The 16,269-nt window shown below is 50.8% G+C and overlaps 1 protein-coding gene across 24 annotated transcripts in view; it reads left to right on the top strand.

The window, feature by feature from the left end:
- LOC105072482 (partitioning defective 3 homolog) overlaps positions 1-16,269 on the top strand; it is a 536,087-nt gene that overhangs the window by 120,124 nt on the left and 399,694 nt on the right. The window contains exon 1 of one of the 24 annotated variants that reach the window (XM_074358256.1): positions 15,875-15,910. The exons of the other annotated variants lie outside the window; for them this stretch is intronic. Coding sequence (XP_074214357.1) covers positions 15,890-15,910 — 21 coding nt within the window. The 5' untranslated portion in view covers positions 15,875-15,889. Of the gene's footprint in view, positions 1-15,874; positions 15,911-16,269 lie in introns of those variants that run through there. 24 annotated transcript variants of the gene reach the window in all.

Genomic DNA, 16,269 nt, shown 5'->3' with positions numbered 1-16,269 from the left:
CCTCTAAATAAGGAAGGAGTAGGTCACAGGCTTGAGCTGGAACCCGAGGCGGATGCGGCTGGACGTGGAATCGGGGAGGGAGCAGCAGGAACCCTTTATTCAGAATGTGGGGTGTGGAGCCTCCATCCCGGGAGAACTCGTGCGGATGAGCGCTCCGCCCAGTTACGGGGCTGGCGACCTGGGGTCCCCTCCGGGGTCCGCACCTGCCGCCTGTGTTCTCCTGAGTTGGGCTGTGTTCACCAAAAGACACGCGTTAGAAAAAATCCCGATTAAAACGACAGTTGACGCCTTATGTCTGAGCCGATGTAACGCTGTCAGTGTTTCCACTGCAGTGTAGCATGCTGGTTTATTTTCTAGAGCTCTGTGTGACCAACAATTTGTGTGCAATCAGCAGAATTAGCTTTTCACTGCATAACATTCTCATTTAAAAAACAGACGCTTTTTAGCTAACTCTTACTTCTCTCTGAAAGCAGCGTTTCTGAGTGTTATCTGTGCGGTGTGAATGCTGCAGAAGCTGGTGTTGGTAGCATTATCTACAATTATCTGTGTCAGACTCTTCAAACCCGTATTTACTTTTGTTTTTTGTCTGTTTTGTGTTAGCCCCTGAGAACCAAAGTTGATATCCTTCTTTATAGGTAAGCCTGGAGCTCTGAGGGGAAGGCAGCCCCCTTGGTCCCTCCCTGACGGGGTTGTGACAGTCCTGGGCGTGGATTGTGAGTTGGTTGCTGGGTGTGGCCGGTGGGGCCAGGAGGAGACCCAGGAAGTGGGCGGTGGTTCGGGGCCCCCGTCTTCTCACGTTGCCCTGATCTGTCCACCTTCCTGGAAATCAGGTACCTTTCCAGGCCATACGTGATTGTGGTTTTGTACTGAATGTAGAGAGCACAGGTGGGTGGGGTGGTGGTGGGAGGGTGGCGGCTGAGCAGTTCCTTTGGAAAGTTGACCCCATGGCTCTTTTGCCTCAGTGGTCTCTCAGCCAGTTTTGATGACTTGAGGATTTGGGATGTTAGAGAATGAAACACTGTGTGTTTACTCCTCCCAGTGTGTCTAAGAGAGAGAGGCTGAGTGGAGTCTCAGCTGCCCAGGCTCTGGCCATGGTTGGCTGTGTTTGGGGTGCCTTCCTCAGTGGGCCGGGGGACTCTTGCCTGATCCGGGCAGGGGGTGTCACCGCGGCTTAACCCTCCACCAAACTGCACAAGACCTCCAGCGTACGCAGAAGGAGCCTGCTTCTCCAGTTTTGGTGACCTGGGGACAGCTCAAGGCCCATAGGGAGCTGAAAGGTTTTAAATTCCCGAAGTCCTGGGATACCACTGCTGTGTCTCGTTTAGATCCCCGCCTGCTCCCCCTACAGTGATGGTCATGCATTTTGTCTTAGCAGGATAATCTTGTTTTCCCCAAAGCTTCTTGTTTTTGTAAAAGAAACTAAAAGCAGTGACTAAAGGTTATCTAATGAATTCTTTCAGCCATAATGTATTCAGTGTTCTTGTGTAGCCTGATGGGACGATTTGTAATTGATACCTTGCTTACAGATACAAAGTCATCTTTGTCCCTGAAGTGCCTCCCTCCCACCCCCATGGAAGGGGGAAAACACCTTCCCTTGTGACAAAATTATCTGTCGTTCTTTTGTAACAATTGGAAGGGCTGGCATTTTAGGTGAAAGCTGTAATACAGAGTTATTTTCACAAATTTCAATAAAGGAAACAATTTCCTTTCAAACATACAATTTTCTTATTTGATATCCCTTTATGATTGGTGATAGTCATAATTATCATTAATTCATGATTTCTGGAGGCTTTGGGTTTTAATTTAAAACAGCGTTGGTCTGCACATCCAAAGTTGATATTTATATAAAACTCAAGCAGAAAGTATAAATCAGAAAAAAATGAAGTTTTTCAGAATAAATGATGATAGTGGATTTTGGTCACTGGATTTTGTCCCAAATTACGTTCTTTAAGTGTATCTTTCTTCCTGCATGTTTCTGACAGATGGGTGATGCTGCCGTGCTTGGAGGAGTTCTTTGTTTTTAGCAAGGAATATGGTCAGATGTCGTGTGAGTTTTACTTGGGTTAAGCCAGAGTGTCTAACTGGAAACAAGTTATTGGAATGGCCACCTGTAGAAGCACCTGGTTCTTCTCCTGAATTTTAAGAAAGGTGTGACAGTTAAATGATTAAATAAAGGACTGAGATTCACTTGTTGCATGAGGACTGTTTCTCCTCGACTTGCACAGAATGCTGTGTAGACATGAGCATCATGGTCTGGATACTTACTTCTTCAGCATACATTTTAAAGGACAGTATGTTTAGGTACACAGTCTTTTTTTCAGTTTAGGTACTGTGAAGTGGGTTTAATAAGACAAAAATCTGACACTGAAAAAAAAAGAATCTGTGCACAGTATGACCGCATTGGGCTCACTGGTCTAGCCTGCCATGGAACCTTCTAGAAAAGAATGCACTGGCCATGCTTCTTTAGAAAGCATGTGTTTAAGTACAGAGTTCACGTAATGGTTCTTGTAAGGAGATGTGAAGGCGAGGTGCTGTCTGTCTCAGGCCTTGGTGTAAATCGGGTGTTTTCCAGGGTGCTCTGGTGCTGCAGGAATGAACAGGTAAGTCGTGGTCTGTTGTTCAGCTTTGGAAGTATTAATTCTTTAGCGGGTTCTGCCTCATGAAATGCTTTTCTGTGCAGCCTCAGGGGGAGGGGGACCCTGCTGTTGCCTGTGTTGAGAGGTTTGTCCTCCTGGGTCTCTGCGGAGGCAGGGAGGCCAAGGCTCTGCCAGCCCCCTCGGGGTCGAGGACCCCACCCGCCCGCTGGGAAGTGCCAGGAGCGAGGGGGCCTTTTTACCCTGTTCTGAGAGTTGAGTGCTTCTCACCTCACGTAGCTTCCATCAGGACGGAGAGCTGGTTCACTGTTAGTGATTTAACTTTGAATCAGAAATTTCCCACTTCTCTTTCACACTTTTGAATTAGTTTAATTAAAGAGTGCCCTGAAATTGCAGGATGAGCTTTTATCTGTTTGTCGGTGAGACTTTTAAGCTGAGGACGTGTCAGCAGAACAGAAATGCAGAAGCAGGTTGGAATCTGAGGTGGATGAGATGTGCAGCCCGGTTCCGACTTGTCTGTCGTGTCCACCAGACGGCAGCAACGTGTCCTCACTTGTCTTTCTAGTAAGAAGTGACTTCCTTCCGAAGGAAAAGATAAGTGTACACTGGCCTGGATTTTAGTGTGTGTGAGGGTCCCTTGGAGGGTCTGGTTTGCACAGTGGTTCTCCTGCTGGTTCAGGCTGTGACCAGAGGGAGACAAGGAGGCTCCTCCACCCCCAGACCTCGTGCTTTCCAGCCACAGTGAGCTTGGAGTGAATGCATCTGGAAAAGAAGCAGGAAGCTGTGGCTGGAACCTGAGAGCGCAAATGGGCGTGAGCCCCAGTGCTTTGGGCTGTTGATGGGCAGAGAGTCACAGGCTCTTGGCTTGACTGCCCAGAACACGGGTAGCTGGCCTGTGCTGAGGGTCATAACAGACTACCCCATCCTCCCCTTCCCACCCAAAAAAAGGAAGAAGGGTGTGTCCACATTGGAACTCAGTCAGTGCAGCAAGATGCAGAAGGAGCTGCGGCCAAGGGAAGGGCAGACTCCAGCCTCCACTGAAGACCCATCCTCAGTCATGTCCACTGAGTGGAATGGCAGGTGCACTGGCAGCCCTTTTGTGGTCACTCTCTCTGGGCACCCCTCCTTGCTCTCTCCTCTCTGGGTGGGAGAGTGTCTCCTGTGTCTCCCTTGCTCTCTCTCATCTTCTAAGAAAAAGTTGTCTTTTTTAGTCTCTTTCTAGGGAGGACAGGGGCAAGGAGGCAGAAACAAAAGGAACAGTACAGTTGGGCATGACTGCGATTAACTCACAGCACCATATCTGGCAGTACAGTCTCTGAAACCACTCACAGAGTGCGCGTTATATATGTTATGACTAAAATCTAGAATCAGAAAGGAAATTCTGAAAGTCTGAGGGCTATAACTCATCTGGACACGAGCATCTGAAAATTAGTAAAGGAAATGACAAAACATGAGAACATGGTTATGATCCTCACGTCTGACGTATGCGTGTGTACTGTCCTCTCAGGGCAAACTTTCAAAAACATCCCTTCCTTCCAACCACATCCAAACATATGAAGGATGGAAACTGCACGCCCAGGGCAGTCAACACGTCAACCCATTCGGGGCCAAGCACTGGGGCCACGGTGCCTTCTCTCGGCCATATTTTCATAAGACATCTCTCTTGAAGCCAAACATCCTTTTAAATGATACTGATCTGAGACACCCGTCTATTAGGCACTGAATTGTGTCCCCCAAAATGATATGCTGAAGACCCAGCCCCCATGCCTCAGGACGTGACCTTATCTGGAGACAGCACATTTACAGGAATCACTAAATTAAAATGGAGTCATTGCAGTGGGCCCTGGTGCGGTAGGCTGGTGTCCTTACAGAAAGGGGAAATGCCAGTAGAGGCAGACATTGAGGGAGGACCACGAAAGACGAGGAACTGGGGAGATGTGTCCACACCCCAAGCCATACCTGCGGCACCACCAGCCAGGAGAGGCGTTGAAACCCCTTCTCTGGAGACGTGAGAGGGAGCAGAGCCCGCCGACACCCTGACCTCAGACTAGCCTCCAGAGCTGTGGGACAGTAAACGCCTGTTGTGTGAGCCACCCTGCTCTCCGTCCTTTCTAGAGGTCCCCTGCAAAGCTCAGAGCATCTGTAAGCACTCCAGTTGGAAGTTTTTAAAGTTTCACATGGGAAACAAGACTGATGATTTCCGAGTAAACGAGGGGCGCACAGAAGCAGCTTTATGGCTTTCTGCACTGGCAGGGCCACTGCACACTCGCCGGCCAGTCCCTGTGTGGGTGGGGCCTGCCTCTCCACCTCCTCAGTCTGCGGGACGCGCGGCCAAGGCCGGGGGACAGCTGCCTGTGGGTGTGCCACCTGGGAAGACTTCCCCCTGGGACGTGCTGCACAGAGGCGCACACGGCACCTGGGCTGAGCGGCGATGGGGGGAGGACACACACTGGCTGGACTGACCCCAGCACAGGCTTGGACTCACCTTTACCGCAGGGCCAGCAGGGACCCGCACACCGGGGACCCGCGGCTTTGTTTCTATATTACGTGAGCCCTGATCGGGGAGCCTTTAACGTGTCCATTCGTGAAGCAGTTACTGAACACCTGCTGTGACTTAGATCAGGGTTGGCAGTCTCTCCTTGTTAAGGACGAGACGGTAGGTGTTTCAGGCTCTGAGGCAACTGCTCAGCGATGCCCTGCGCGGGCAGAGTCTGCAGCCCCCTCACCAACTCAGACCACGGGCTGCAGGTGCCGCCCAGCCCGAGAGACAGGGGCCAGCAAGGACGAGGCTTTGACGGCCATGCCACCCCCACTGCTGGAGGCGGGTGGCCTCCATATCCTAAACACGTAACATTGGCAAGAAAATTGGAAGTCAACAAAAAGGGGGAAAAAGCATAGAATGAAGAGGAAAAATGATGAACCAAAAAGAAAAAAATGCATTATTCATGGGAGGGGTCACAAGACACCATTCATGTTACAGGTGACACTAGTATGATTTGCCTACATCCTTTAGGTAGGATTTTTAAAACCCCGGTGAAAAGTCAAATGATGTAAGAATAGGTCCTTAAGCCCTCCCCCAGGAGGAGGAGACAGGGTGTTAAATCCCCCTTCACCCCGGTCTCTACCAGCCCTGCAATATCACAGAGTTACGAGGTGACAATGACGTTCCGGACAGCGCAGTGATGAAGGTCCCAGGTGGGGACACGTGGCCTGAGCGCCTGCACCCGCGGACACTAATTTAACAAGCCTGGGTGTGATTTACTGTCCCAATTCTCATATTAAACATTTTCAATATCTTTCAGCAGTTTGATAAAACCTGTTAAAATTAAATTCCAACCACAACGCGCTCATCCACACCTTCGGAGGCAAAGGTTACGCTAATGTGGTCTCTCTTTACAGCTCTCACCAAAAACAGAGGAAGCCTGCAGTCTCCATTTACAAAGGCAGTGGTCCAAAAGCACAAAGGGGGTTGGGGGGTCCCCTAACTTGCACACCGGAGCATGCACGCTCGTGTGCACACGCACACACAGCTGGGGTCAGCGAGCACAGGACTCACTGCTACCCCAGACAGAAAACCATGCGCAGCGGTCCTGAGCTGAGCACACAGCATACGCGCACCCCGAGCCATCAGCACTAATGCTGCCCCACTCCATTTGGGACCCACTGAGAAGGGACCACCCAGGAGTGCAAATGCTTGAGACAAAACCCTCACACGGTTGTTGCCACCTGCTTAGCGACTCGCCTAAAACACCGAGCACCAAAATGCTCAGGACTCAGCTTTCACCGTGCGAGTCTGACATTTTATAATGATAAAGGGTCAATTCAATAGGAAGACAGAACAGTTCTAAATTGATATGTCCCTAACAACTAACTTTAAAATACATAAAGCTAAAATTGACAGGACAAAAAGGAAAAATAGACAAATCATAGTTGGAGAACTTAACAACCTTCTGTAAACCACTAATACATCACAGGCAGATTTTCAACAGTCATTAAGGTGATAGAACATTTAAACGGTGCTGTTAACCAACTTGACCTGTTGCTGTTTATAGAACATTCTCCCAACAACTGCAGAATGCACATTCTTTTCAAGCGTGCATGGAACTTTTACCAAAATAGAACATGTGCTAAGCCAAAAAGCAAAACCTCAACAAATTTTAAAGGATTGATATCATACACTGTATGTTCCACAGTGGAATTAACCTAGAAATATGTAACAAAGATTTGAAAAATCCTCAATATGTGTGAAAAGTAAGCAGCATGCTTTTAAGTAATCCGTGGGTCAAAGAAGTACTCTCCCGCTGTCTGTCCTCATTCAGGCTTAAGCGTCGATCCTCAGACTGAGACAGGGCTCTGGTAGACTGGAGCATCTTACTTTGAAACTCCTTGGTACTGCTGTTTCCGAAACTCACAACGAAGCACCCCCCCAGGTCACGTCAGTGGAAATAGCTAAGCTTGGATTTCTCCTGCTGCCCAGTGTCCGCGCTGGCGCTAAACCAGGTCACCTGCGTGTGAGTCTGCACCTGCCACGGGCCTTTCCCTGACTTAGAGGCTGAGCCCAGCCAAGGACTGGGGACTCCACGCGAGGTCACCCTCTGTAACTTTCGTGGCCCAGAGCTCAGGGCTACTGACCCACAGCCTCGAGGACTGACGTCCCTCAGACGGTGCCCCCGGCACTGCCCACTGTGACATCAGGGCGGAGTGAGCAGCCCCCGCCTCCCAGAGGGGCCGTGCTGGCGGGGTATCGGCTTTACACGTCCTGACCATCGTCCTTTGCGGTGGATGCTGGTGGAGGGGTGTCACAGAGCCCTGCCCCCGGCTCCCGGGCCCCTGGGCTGGCCTCTTCATTGGGTCCCCCCAGGCTCGGCGCCATCCTCGCAGGGGGCGCCTTGCCGACTTTGTGACCTCACAGGGACCTCCCCGGGCTGAGATGACGTGGCTTACTTGGTTCAGTTTTGTATATACAAACCAAGACTGTTTGTTCCCGTTTTGTGGCTTTGAGCAGAGAACTCAGTCCTTAGGCACACCACATCCTTTTCTTTGTGGCTTCTACCCAGTTTCTTTTCAAACAGCCCCTCTTTCCCCACATGAGGGGACAAGGTCCACATGTCACGCTTACTAGGTGGAAGCTGCGTCCTCTACCCCACGGGTTCCTGACTCCGACAGGAGGGCACAGACGTCTGCCGGAGGTGCCAACAGTCATGGGACAGTTTCTCACCAAAGGACTGTCCGTTTCCTGGGGAGGTGACATGAAGCCTGGCAGTGACAGTGGTGGCCCGCAGGCTGATTCGGGGGTGAGGGGCACGTGAATCCAGCCGGCAGCCTGTCCCCAGGGCGGAGAGCGTGGGTTTGCAGAGTGGACGGGGTGCTTTCTTTTGCTGAGACGTGTCCTGCCGGAATGTGTTCTGCTCCTCTGGTTAACGGTGGAGATGTGGTCTCTTGGTTTCCCTTCTCCCAGAGGTTTTAAATTCAAATGCCTTGTTCACAATTAAAGTTGAAGATTTAAGTTATTCAAAACTGAACATAGTTGTTCAAAGGATAAAGTCTTAAAGGGTGGCAGAGAACTATCTTGGTTTAGCTGCATGGTTACGTAGCATGTGTTCAGTGAACGCGGCCCGGAGCGGTCAGGTCTGCTCTGATGGTCACCGTCTTATCACGCAAGCACTGTGTTCAGGGGAGCTCTGGACACTGAGCGCACGCAGCACGTGGACGTTGAGACAGACACCTGGTGTGAGTGCACGCGCTTGGGTCCCCTTGGCTTGATTTTTATTTTCCTCTAATAAGTTGGTGGCATTTTAGAAGGAGAAGCTGCAGTGATCAGAGGGAGGCAAGATCATACACCATGTGCGTGGTGGGTGAACTGGGGACATGTCTCGTGTGTGGTCATCTGAACAGTCTTTTCTGCTGGTTTTCACCCCACAAGGGGGAGGCCCGTGGTCTTGTTGCAGGGTGGTGGGCGTGTTCTGTCGCCTGGTGCCTGGTGTGGGGGTAGGAGCTCGTGGCAGGTAGCTGGGAGGTGTTTGATGAATGAATAAATGAAGGCATAAACCCAGCAGTCAGTTGTCTGGCACGCAGAAGCAGAGAAATTTGCTCTGCTCGATGCCAGGGAGGAGCTGGGGTCCTGCATTAGGAAAGTCGTCCTGAGCCAGAGCCCCCCGACATTGCTGTGAGCTGCCCGGGGAGGGAGGGACTTCCAGCTGCGAGTGAGGGGTGGAAATGCAGTGGAAGGCACTCAGAGACTTTTAATGGGCAGTTAAACCAGATGATTCTGAAATGCTATTTGTATTCTGAGACTCTGTTAAATATTTGAGCATCTTCTATTTCCATGACAATGTTCAGGTCACCAGAGAGAGCCCCCCCCCCCCCCCCGCCAGGCCTGGGTATTCCCAGCCTCCTCTTGGTAGTGAGATAAAAATTAAAAAATGAAATTTAGCAAATAACAAACTATAAATGTATACAATGAAATTCAGGAAATTTAAGCCATTTGTTCACCCAGTGAATACCTGAGTGCCAGTAGGCGTTGTGGGTGCCGGGGTCGTCCTTGACCTTCTGGGAGGGGCGGTTGGGCCCGACTGTAAGGGGTCTGCAGAAATGTGTTGGCGGACGGGGCACCACGGGGGATGTGGAGCGCGGGGGTGGGGGGCTGGCCCCGGAAGGCGGAGGTGTGCCTGGGACCATGAGGAAACCTTGGAGAAGCAGGGACAAGGAAGGAGGCTGAGGTCACAGTGTGGTCGACCTCAGATGGCACCCAGCACTGGTGTGGCCGTGTGGCCGAGAGTGGAGGGAGATGTGAGTGTGAGGCGCACGCGTGTTAGGAAGGTGTCCCCGCCGGACAGGGCGTGGGGCCTGTGGGAAGGATGGGGTCTCAGACACGAGAATTCCACCTTTTGGAGGCCCGGTTGGACAGAGCCTGGCAGGGAGGTATCAGCCAAAAGACATTGGCAGTCTTGCCTGCAGCTCGTGTGTTTGCTGATTTACACATGCATTTGGCTCGTTTGGGGCCCATCCTCTCCCAGTGGACACAGAGGTTTGCGGGGCCCCGTCCCCCATTGCAGAGCGGTCACGTGTCGTCCCCCCCCCCCCCCCCCCCCCCGGGCTCCGTCATGTCATGGCAGTGTTCTCACACACTGGCTTCACTGCTGTAAGATGTCCCGGGGTGTCACCAAGAGTTGAGAAAAGCTATTTTAAGTGGGGTGGGAAAGGAATGTATTTCAGCTTTTAAAGGAGCTGCTGAACCTTCAGACAAGGCTCAGAATGTCTGGAGAGCCGGGCGCTCGTGCATCCTGGGCTGCTGGGCAGGCTTGTCAAAGAGCGTGGATTTCATACGGGCCTTTGTCTGCAGGTCATTTAGGGCAGCGCCATCGGCTACTTACAGACAGAATTGAGGGTTAAGTCCTTAATATTTTAAAACGAAAATTTAAGATTAGGAACCCTGAAATTTAGAAGAAGTAATAGAGGAATTATGCTTTTTTCCCTTCTTTTCGTTATTTAAACCAGGGCTAGGGTTTAAGAAGGTCCTAGTCTTAAGGATCCTCTGTTGTAATAATAGAATTCCACACCAGGTGTACAGCTGAGCACTAGTGTTTACAGGGAAGTGGTAGCTGATACTGTCAGATGTTTTCCTTTTTAAAATTTTCAAGCTAAGTTGTGTGCATGTGTTTTTAAACTTTTACCTCTCACAGTTGTACCTAAACTAAGAAGTTAAAGATAAAAACCTGAAGCTCTAAGGGTGATCTGTTCGGGCTCTCAGTCCCTGAGGGGAGCCCCGCACTCTGAAGGTGGCTGTCCCTGCCCTGAGCTCAGCGCAGAGCCAGCCCGGCAAGACTGTCCCCCGTGTGCTCTGCCTGGCCCGTGAAGCAGAGAGTTGATAGGGTTGTGGGCCTCAGTGCTAGGTTATCTGCAGGCGAATCGAAAGGTGCTTTTTTAAAAATTTTTATTTTTTAAACATTTTTTTGATTTATAATCATTTTACAATGTTGTGTCAAATTCCAGTGTTCAGCACAATTTTTCAGTCATACATGGACACGAAAGGTGCTTTAAAAAGCTTTGAAAATGCGTGTATGTGTGACTGAACCACGATGCTGTGCAGCAGGCACTGACAGCGCTGTGAACTGACTGTGCTCCACCTCGAAAACATGAACTTTCTTTTCAAAAAAGGTAACAGTATTAACCAGTATTAACTTTGTTTTCAAAACGCATGTTGGGCATTTAGGGCAGGATTTCAAGGAGCGGTCGGAGCCCGCGGAGGACTGAACAGAAGGGCTGTCCCTGTGTGGCTTCCTTCTCCCTCAACAGCACACTTCTGGGGGGGCCTCACCCTGATTTTCCTTGAACTGTGTCGTTTTTGCCCCCTTTCTCTCGGGCTTCTGTCGGGGAACCTCCTACCTCACATTTGCGGTCCCAGGGCTTCAGCTCCCATGGCTCTTGGTCAGAGGGTGGCGGTCGCAGCTGCAGCGCCACCTGCTGGCCGGCCTCAGGTACCACGAGCGCTGCTTCTGGGAAGAAGGAGGAGAAACATTTTGCGTCCTCTTTCCACACTGAGCTGTCAGCCCGTGAAAGCTGGACCCAGTAGAGCAGCCGTGCACACGTGGATGAGTGTGTGCACGAGTGCGCGCGCGAGTGTGGGTGTTAACACGCTTCTGTCTTGCACGCTTGTCCCAGTACAGAACCTTCTGAGGAGTGTGTTCTCAGTGATGGCCCTGGTTTGTGGTGATTTGTACACGCTGGTTCATGATTAGCCGAGCATCATAAAATGCAGCTTGGGGTGCAGCATAATTTTAAAAAGCGAATTTAAAATAAGAGTTAACCAAGGTTTTAGGAAAAGATGAAAGATATGTTTTGCACAGTGACTGACCCTCAGTGGTTTCCTCCATAAACTCAGGAACTTGGAAGCTGATCCCCAGAGAGCACTGGGCAGACAACCATGTTTTAAACCTTCTTTTGTTCTCCAGGAAATGAATTTGTTTGCCCTTTTCCTGCGGTGCCATATTGTCTGAGTTTTCTTTCTGTTCCTGTAATGGGCAGAAGAGGAAAGAAGGCCACACACTGGCTCATCCTCCCGGTGCTGTGTTGCTGGATAATTATGATTAATTGTGAGCTGGACTACATGCATTTCAGAGAGTGGATTGTAATTAGATAAAACTTAATGATTTTAACATTGGCTACTGGTATGTGCTGATGATACATAGCCCTGTTACTCCTGCAAGATATACTTTGTAATTGCACAGATGTTGCTGAGCTCAAATTTCAAGCCATAAAAATGTTTTGGGACCTCCCTCTAATGAAAATAAGGTTTCCTGCATCTTTGCGTTTCACAGATTAGACCTTGGGAAGGTGAACACTGAGCTGCGTCAGAAAGCAAGCGGGTAGCCGGCAGCACACGAGTGCACACACTAGTCACCATGCATGCCGGCTTCCTCGTGTACTGCTCACTTTGCTGTCCTTCATGTGTTTTTATAAGAGTGGAAAAGTAAGCTTCTGTTAATGACTTAAAACACTTGAAGTGCTTGAGCAGTCGTGGGTGGGTTCTGAGCATGCCTTTACATTCAGAAAAGAAGTTATTTTGTGAGATGGATTTTCTCTGTGAGTATGTATTAATATTTGTACTGTAAGGACCTTTGTTGAATTGTCGTCACCTGTGTGGATTCAGGTTTGATGGCTGCTTGGAGAATTATGTATGTTAACTTGAAAGATGAATTACATTGAATTTTTATCTGAGATTCATTGGCACTGTGTCCTCGGTTGGCTGGCCAGGTACGTACGTGGTCACCTCCCGCCAGCTGGTCTCCAGCCCATGGTTGCTCAGCCATTTCGCGGGTCAGGAACTGAGTGTCTCAGGCCCTCACCTCTCCTGTGGGGAGACCACAGGTGCCCACCTTGCCATGTGGCTGTGATGACTGACAGTAGGTAATAGGTTCCGTTCACCGTGTCCAGGGCTCTGCATCAGAACTAGGAAGCTTTCTGCATCCACTGTGGCATTAAACCCCACTCCTGGTCTCTGGGGTGGGAGCCGTCGCCCCAGTCTTCCTGATAAGGACATTAATCACCCCCCTTTCCCACGGCTGGTCCAAGGGTGCAGGCGGCTCCTGCGCCGCCTCGCGCCGTCGCTCTCTCACCATGGATGCTCTCACAGGTCCACGGGGACCATTTGCAAAAAGCGTATGAGGGGCTGAAAACTGTTCACACGTGATGTTGTCTTAGGCCTTTGTGTTCCTTTTTAGAAATCATGCTTGTCCTCTTCCTAAGGGATCATTTCTCTCTGACCGATGGGGGAAGAGTCTGTATGTTTAAGGATTTGAGGGTATTTGGAAAAAGATTTTATATGTTTTTAAATTTTGTATTTTTGATGCATTTTAAACATAGCTGTAAAACTCGGGTGAGTAACACACTTCTATACACATTTCAGGCTGGTACCTGTGTTTATGTGTAGCTTACACACTGCTGTTTGGTGTGTCCTGTATTTGAACTACTTTATTTGAAACATCAGGCATTAAATTTGTTTCCCATCTTCATACACATGGATTAAAATACACGTATCAGTCTTCAGCTGCTGGCCTCTGATCTCATTGTGCACAGTTGTGTAGGGACCTCAGGAGTGGAATTCTCGTGGCTGGGCCAGGGTCTAAATTTTTTGTCCAGACCTCCTGTGATTTTATTCTGATTGCCCTGTTTGAAGTTCATAAGGAAGAATTTCTGGAAATGGCATTAATTTTGTGATTTGCCGAGTTAATTTTTCTGGCCGTACTTGAAATTAAATCAGAAAAGTCATCAGGAAAACCTGGAGTTGCCCCCTTGAGCTTTGCCTCAGCCCTTGCAGGAGGCCCGTGTGCCCGGCGACGGCCGGGGTGTCGTCTGCTCTGCCTTCCGCTTGTTTGGACGACGCCTCGGCAAGGGGGGTGCTTCCTCAGTGGGTGTCTGCGTTCCTGGGGCTGCCTCACGTTCTGGTCGGCGTGTTGAGGACTGCAGCTGTTTAACAGTAAGCTGACTTAGTTGTTAGGCCCAATTATGTTAAAATGTCTGTTACAAGGAACAAAATTGTGATGGAAAACATTCATACTAGTGTTACCTCCTGTTTTACAAGTAACTAGTAAACACAAAATACCTGTAAAAGTTATAAATCATTTTCCCAGCCACTGCAGGGTTTTACTTCCAGGTAAGCATTGAGTAATGAGTGTAAGGATAAACTGGTCCTTGTGCCTAATTCTAGATTGATACGTTTCTTTCATTTTTCAGAGCAAATGTCATGGAAATAGACTGATTCCAGCTCTCCTAAATTGTTCAGGGGCCAGAGTGTTTTCAGCAACTAGGCCTTTTTAGAAAAAAAAAGAGAACCACTCCCCCCCCCCCCCCATCTCACATGGATGTGTTTCCCTGGGTGCTTCTGACTTGTTTGAATCATGAAGAGATGAAAAATTTTGAAGTTTGCTATCAACACACACATAGCCGAGCCAGTCGGATTTGCAGATACAAAGAAGCCTTGTATGTTTTCAGTAACCAGACGCTATGGGGATTTTCTGACCCTTCTGTTGGGCAGAGCATTTTATAAAACCTAGAGTCAATCATATACGGAGCTCAGCCCTTTTTGTTTTATAGTCAGTGAAGGTCACGACGTGAAACAAAACAGACCTCCCACCCCCACCCCCACAGCCAAAAAGCCTCCTTCCTGGCGGGTCTCGAGTGTTCTCAGAGCTCCGTGAGGATTCTTGAGCGAGTGAATGCCGTTCAGCCTGAAAGTTCTAGCTCCTTGGAACCTTCCTCCTGTTTGTTCTTGGTGCTGACAAGCCTCCTTTCCTTGGATTAACACACGTCGTCATGTGGTCTGTTTGCCGTCCCCGCTGTCCTGGAAGGTGGGGTCTGCTGGTACTGCCTGCATCCGGAGTCCTGTCCCCACAGCGCTGTGCGCTGCTCCTCTCTGTTGTGTGGAACAGGGACACAGCCTAACCCAGCTGCCGTGTCTGCATATGGTGGGTCCGGGTGGCAGGCAGAGACGGGAGCGCCTTCCTGAGAGCAAACGGACTTGCGCCCTGGACTGGGCCGGCACCGGCGCAGGGTGAGCGTGCGGGGCGCCTGGCTCAGAGGCCACTGCATCAGGCCGAGCCGGCAGAGCCTACACCCAGCAGGGGCCCCTCGGACCCACCAGGGAGGAGCACCTGCAGCTTTCAGAGTCAGGTGCTCGAGGGCCGAGCAGACGGGGTTGGCCTCGCTCCATCCGTCCTAGGTCTCGGAACCGGGTTCCCCTTACTGGTGACCCCCGGCCCCCTGGCTGCAGAATGAGCTCCGAGGGTGCCAGACACACAGGTTCTGGTCTGACAGGGGCCTAAAGATGAGTTTACCTTTCCTCCCTTTTCTCTACACATTCAGAACAGAAAAGGGCTGTGAAGGCAGACGTCACCTCGGACATCCGCTGTCCGGGATTGTGTGGTGGTTGGAGTTTGTGTAAAACGCCGAGGGTCTCTTTCTTTCATCTGTTCATTTTCCATCCATCCTCTCTTCCCTCCTGACGGTCCCAGGAAGCTACTCAGTTGTTCACCTGGTCGTCTGGCTGTTCCGCGTTAAGATTCCTCGTGTCGGCACAGAGCCCCTGCCTGAAGCCTCGTCCTGGGGATGCTTTCACGCATGTATTTCCGATGCGGCTGAGATATGCTGCTGCCTGGCACGTCCATGTACGCCCTGGAGGGTTGTTTGCAAACATGGATTGCATGTGCTGTGAGTTTATCTGTGCAACGATGGAATATTTTTATGGTTTTAATGTATCTGGAGTAATGACTTTACGGGTGCAAGAGGGTGAGGCGCTGTCAGTTTCAAAATCTGTAAAACGCAGAAAATTCAGTCCTGCCTTTCGAGGAACTTGGGCTCTAGGCCCCCAAAGACTGAAGTTTGTGCTGACGCACATTTACCACGAAATAAGGCATCTGTGCACAAATCTGGGCAGCGCCTCCCACGTCCCAGCGGTGCCGGCCGAGCCGGCCCGAGGGCACCGCTGACTTCTTTGCCCCCCAGGCCCTGGAGGCCCACCCACCAGCTGTGAGAAGTCTTGCTTGAGTGGGCGGGACTGGGCGTGTTGTCCGCAGCCCCAGCCTCCCTCTCCCCTGGCTCTTGGTGGCTCTGCCCACGTGTGGGGTCCCCGTGCCGCCGCCCAGCGCGTGCCCATGGACGCCTGCCCGCCTGCCTGAGGGAACTGGCAGGCCCAGCAAGAGGCTACTTGGCGTGTGGACTGGCTGCTCACAGCTGCCTAGCTCCCCCAGAGGTGCCGTTCGTGGGGTGTTTGCCCTCTGCTTTGGGGCCTGTTTTGTGAAATGAGGGAATCCACTTGTCTGGTAAGATTTCAAGGAAACAGGTTCTTTGGGGGGTGGGAGGCTAGGTGTTTTTTCTTTTCTTTTTCTTCTCTCTCTCTCTCTCTCTCTCTCTCTCTCTCTCTCTCTCTCTCTCTCTCTCTCTCTCTCTCTCTCTCCCTCCCTCCCTCCCTCCCTCCCTCCCTCCCTCTCTCTCTCTCTCTCTCTCTCTCTCTCTCTCTCTCTCTCAAGTGTCTGGGACTGAAGACGCCTTTGGCCACCTGCCCTCCGGGAGGCGGGCACCGTGCGATGGGCAGCCTGTCGGCGGTCTTCTCTGTGCCCTGACCACCGCGTGCAGCCTGCGTGCTTTCTGGCGCACTTTTCCCTTCTCTGCTCCCCCTCCC

This window comes from Camelus bactrianus, chromosome 35 (genome assembly GCF_048773025.1).
Source record: "Camelus bactrianus isolate YW-2024 breed Bactrian camel chromosome 35, ASM4877302v1, whole genome shotgun sequence".
NCBI classification, from domain to species: domain Eukaryota; kingdom Metazoa; phylum Chordata; class Mammalia; order Artiodactyla; family Camelidae; genus Camelus; species Camelus bactrianus.
This window is presented reverse-complemented; position numbering and strand designations above follow the sequence as displayed.